At 44.1% G+C, this 5,000-nt stretch overlaps 1 protein-coding gene across 1 annotated transcript in view; it reads left to right on the forward strand.

Moving 5' to 3' along the window:
• The window catches only part of mgat4b (alpha-1,3-mannosyl-glycoprotein 4-beta-N-acetylglucosaminyltransferase B), a 136,559-nt gene that overhangs the window by 122,798 nt on the left and 8,761 nt on the right, over window positions 1-5,000 (forward strand). Inside the window, exons 10-11 of the mRNA XM_042075408.1 lie at window positions 1,059-1,166; window positions 4,492-4,685. Of these exons, the coding sequence (XP_041931342.1) occupies window positions 1,059-1,166; window positions 4,492-4,685 (302 nt within the window). The remainder of the gene's footprint in view (window positions 1-1,058; window positions 1,167-4,491; window positions 4,686-5,000) is intronic.

The following is a 5,000-nucleotide window of genomic DNA, read 5'->3' on the forward strand; positions in this document are numbered from 1 at the left end:
AACGATTATTAATGCTAACCGGGAGCTAGTTCTGATGTACACGGGCGGAGGAGGGCGTTAGATCTCGCTCACAACCTAACGTGATGGTCAGTTTCACGTGTGATTCACGCGTGATTTCAGTGGTCTATAAAAGTTATTCGTTTGCAAGGTTCAGCCTCTTTTCAGCCTCTTTTCAATCAATAATGATAAGCAGACTAGGAATCAGAGGCAGAGTCGTATTGAGTCGATAGCTTTATTTTGCATGACCTTGATCAGAACAGTAACATTTTCAGAATGTATTAACAACCTATCAAACATGGCGATTTCACGCAGGGTTAGTGCCACCTCCGTAGACAGGCTCTGGTGCCACGAACTCCATTTCGGTGAAGACAAACTATGAAACATTGCCGTTGCTATGCAACCTTGACTCGGGAAGTCGCGGCGTCCGAAGCATGCGTTAGCTTAGTGCTTCTTACTGATGTATTTCTACTTTAACTGCACCGAAAATCAAAAAATCCAGTGAAAACCAGATGGCATAAGTGTGTAGGCCAATCGCCCCACCATTTTTTTCTACTTCGCCACCTACAGATGTTTGACAGGTATGATATTTCGAAATGCCATGTTATTTCCCATAGACATTCGACGCCTGGAAGTTGGGTGGATCCGGATGTTTCGGAGGCAGGACTTATTCTATGGAAAATTTTAACTCACCCCATACTTTTTAATGGCAGTGTATATTAAAACACATATCAATAGATGCAAGAAAACAATTTTCTCTGTACAGTGTGCTGTTAGCTCTCCTTCAGAAATAAACATATGGTAGGATTTAAAAATATTGTGTGTAGTCCTGGAGTATGTCACGTTTTGAAGGATGGATTGCTGTTGACACCAATCTTGCCTGGTCATGGTGTAACTTCCCTCCAGACACACACACACACACACACACACACACACACACACACACACACACACACACACACACAAACACACAGAGAGTTATGAGAAACCATTAGCAGGTCTCTGGTCATTGTCATAATCCTGTCTAAGCGTGTTATTTGTATGGTGTGTTTGGCTTCCAGAAACACTGTGATCGGCAGAAGGCCAACCTGAGGATCCGCTTCAAGCCCTCCCTCTTCCAGCACGTGGGGACACACTCCTCTCTGGCTGGAAAGATCCAGAAACTGAAGGTGAGGACTGGGGAAGGCCATGTCCACATGCAGCTGAAACATTTTTTGTTTAATGTTTCAGCCTTTCGTCCACATGCAAACTCCTTTTCGGTCACTGAATATGGTTATTCTCTTAAATGAAACCTCCAGCCTATTGGCTTCAAAGACTCCTATTAGTCCCTCAGAGTCAAACAGAGAGTGTGTGTCTGTGTGGGAATTTTCAGTGTGGGAATCTTCAATGGATAAAATCTGACGAGTGAATCCTGCATCAGATACGTGAGAAGGAATCATTAGAAAAACATGGCTGTATCTTTTTATTTTGCATACCCTGCTAGCCAAAGACTATTATTAGTTTATTTATTTGGTTGTTGGTGGTTTTATCTATGCTTTGGAGATTGGTGGCAGTAAGGCTGTTCTCAGTCAAAGTCTCATTGACCTATGCTATCATGGCCTAGTGATTGTCTAATTTAGGGGACATGCTGTCCAATAGTCTTGATGCTACTGCATTTTCTCAGTCCCCCTCTATTGTTTACTATTCCGCTTTTGGAATGTTTTATTCTGTCCTTGTCCCCCTAGCTCATTGGTCACTCTTCCCAGCTCCCCATTGGTCCTCAGATTTGTACTTCCTGTTGTACTCAATCCTGAGTTAGATACCGGATTATCCGTCGAGTTCTATTAGGTGGCATTATGAACGCAGTCGCCATGTTGCTGGGGGCAAACACCTTACTGTCTATGGGCAACATATGCCGGCAATCAGAGACACCTGTCTGATTTCCAGTCAGAGTCACATGTTTCTCTATTGACCTACAGTGATTGTTGCCCCCACCAATATGGCGTTGCTATTTACATATGTTCTAGAGCCCAATGCGGTATCTAGCTTTCTAATATCTATGTTTGATTCTACCTCCTGTGTAATTGCCCGTTCTACTTCCCGTTAGGGTTTGCACAACATGATATTTTTTTTAAGTTGATTGACATTTGTTGATAGTCAAGTTGACGTCAACTAATCTCTGATGACCTCACTGATAAAAACACAGGACAAATTACTGCAAAAGAGTGCAAAATAAAACATATTGAAATGTCAACACAAACTATAATCTGTACGCCTACTAGCAATCATACATTCTGTTATGCCTGCAGGGGTGTTTCACTTTTCCCATTGTAATTTAATCACAGTTCACTAACATGTATTGTTATTCTTAGGTTGACGGCTGATCATCTTGCACCTTTCCAAAGATAAACACCTTTAGTTATGAAACAAGTGCTGATCATCATTCATAATATGCAGTTATCCTCACTGTTTAGCTAGAGACTCTAGAGTCTCTATCTCTGCTATATAGGCTAGACTATTTACATTCATGATGTATTGGTGGTTTGTTGCTATGTCAACCTTTTTCCCAACTATTTCTTATTATTAAGTCTAAAAGTCTAAACACACTACCCTTTCCATGTACTGTCTAATGTCTTTGACAATAAAATTCACCAGCAAATTGGTGATTTGCAGCCATCTTTTCTCTGATCACAGCGGGGCGTTTGGTGAAGTTGCTAATTGACTGCTGTTCAGAAGATTTTAGATCACTCCTCAGTTTACGTGAGATTAAATTAGATTAGATTAGATTAGATTCAATTAGATTTATTGTCGTTGTGCAGAGTACAGAGTAGTTGGTTGGATGTCACCGGGATGCAGAGCTTGAGTTCAATCGGGTGACAGCCGCAGGGAAGAAACTTCCTCTGAACCTGCTGCTTCGGGTGCGGAGAGACCTGTAACGCCACCCGGAGGGGAGTGGGGTGAACAGTCTGTGGTTGGGGTGAGAACAGTCTTTGATGATGCTGCGCGCCTTACGCAAGCACCGCTTGCCCTGAATGGCGTTGATGGAGGGGAGTGAGGAACCATGAATGCGTTGGGCAGTTTTCACCACACTCAGTGCTTTGCTTTCCAGTCGTAGGCAGAGAAGTTGTCATACCAGACTGTGACACAGTTGGTGAGGATGCTCTGGATGGTGCAACGGTAGAAGTTCACCAGAATCTGAGGAGACAGGTGGGCCTTCTTGATCAGGGTAGAGGTCCAAGAAGGGTCCTCAGAGATGTAGACACCCAGAAACCTGAAGCTGGTGACACGCTCCATCTCAGTCCCGTTGATGAGAATGGGGGTGTGTGCTAGCTTTGGACTTCCTGAAGTCCACAATGAACTCTTTTGTCTTCTTGGTGTTGAGAGCCGTCAACATCGTTGTTGTTGACAAAACCAATTACCATAGTGTTGTCTGCAAACTTGATAATGGCGTTAGAGTCATGTACAGGTGTGCAGTCATAGGTGAAGAGTGAGTTAAGGAGTGGGCTCAGCACACATCCCTGTGGAACGCCGGTGTTCAGTGTGATGGTTGAGGAGGTGTGATTATTTAACCTAACAGACCGAGGACTGTTGGTTAAGAAGCCCAGGATCCAGTTACAGACGAAGGTATTGATGCCCAGTTCACTGAGTTTGGTGACCAGTTTGGAGGGGATGATGGTGTTGAATGCTGAACTAAAGTCAATGAACAGCATTCTCACATTGGTGTTGCTATTGTTAAGGTGGGACAGGGCAGAGTGAAGTGCCGTAGAGATGGCATCCTTCGTGCTCATGTTCTGACAGTAGGCGAATTGGAAGGGGTCCAGTGAGGGTGGTAAGCAGATCTTTAGCAGGTCATTAGCAGATGCTTTTCAAATGAGTGTGCATGACACTTGTACTTTTGTTGTATTTCAGAACAGACTTGCATATTTTGCAAATTACATGAGTACCGTTTTTATCTTAAGTGAAATATTTAGTCACACTTGACGTACAATTCATGTTACTACTAGCCTGGCGAGCCAGACCCACATTAAAATGTAGGGTCTGGGCACTCACCGTTCGCAGTGCTCAGTCCGAGGGGCGGGATAATCAGTTGTCTTTCAAATTCCCTCTTCACGCAATAGGACGCAATAGGATATTTGTTTTCAAGTAGCAGGGAATTCAAGCCAAACCGTTGCAACTCTGCCATCAATCATTATGTTAAGCCCACCAAACGACTCTATACACGATTTCAAAGGCCTGATTAAGTTTCGATTTCTGGAGCTCACAAGCCAACGGAGAGTTGCTAGACTAGCCCTGGCAGCAAATCTAATTTGCTGCCGCTAGGGGCGCGTCTAGATTTCTAGGCTATGTTACTACTGCAATTGACTTAGAATGCTCTTCACCTGTTGTTTTCGCTGAGGATTCAGTGTTGTTAGTAACGCATGACCATGGACAAGTGGACTAGTCGGTGCAACCCTTACTTCCTGGTCACTGATTCTACTTCCTGCGTAATCACGATAGCCTGTTCTCCTCCTCCAGGATAAGGACTTTGGGAAGCAGACGCTTCACAAGGGCCACGCCAACCCTCTGGCAGAGGTCACTACCAGCCTGAAGACATATCAGCACTTCACGCTGGAGAAGGCTTACCTGGGAGAGGACTTCTTCTGGGCCTTCACCCCAGTGGCCGGTGACTTCATCCGCATCCGCTTCTTCACGCCTGTCCGCATCGAGAGGTAGAGCTGTGGCAGAGGGCGGGGGAGCATAGGAGCACATCTCACATCTCACATCTGTGTGTCTGGGGAGCATAGGAGCACATCTTACATCTCACATTTGTGTGTCTGGGCTGTCAGATGTTAAAACGCTCAATCCATGATTTTTAGTGTAATCTGAATTTTTGATTAAAGAGAGTAAAGTTGTGGAAATCTGGAATGTTTTCTAGGCAGGCATGAGCCAAGCACATCACAAGCATGTTATTTTCATCTGTATTTAACATACTACATAAAAGGGAAAGTAGAAATTCCATCTATATCTCACTAAACCTGATACAG

The sequence above is a fragment of the Alosa sapidissima genome, chromosome 20, assembly GCF_018492685.1.
Source record: "Alosa sapidissima isolate fAloSap1 chromosome 20, fAloSap1.pri, whole genome shotgun sequence".
Classification (NCBI taxonomy): Eukaryota; Metazoa; Chordata; class Actinopteri; order Clupeiformes; family Clupeidae; genus Alosa; species Alosa sapidissima.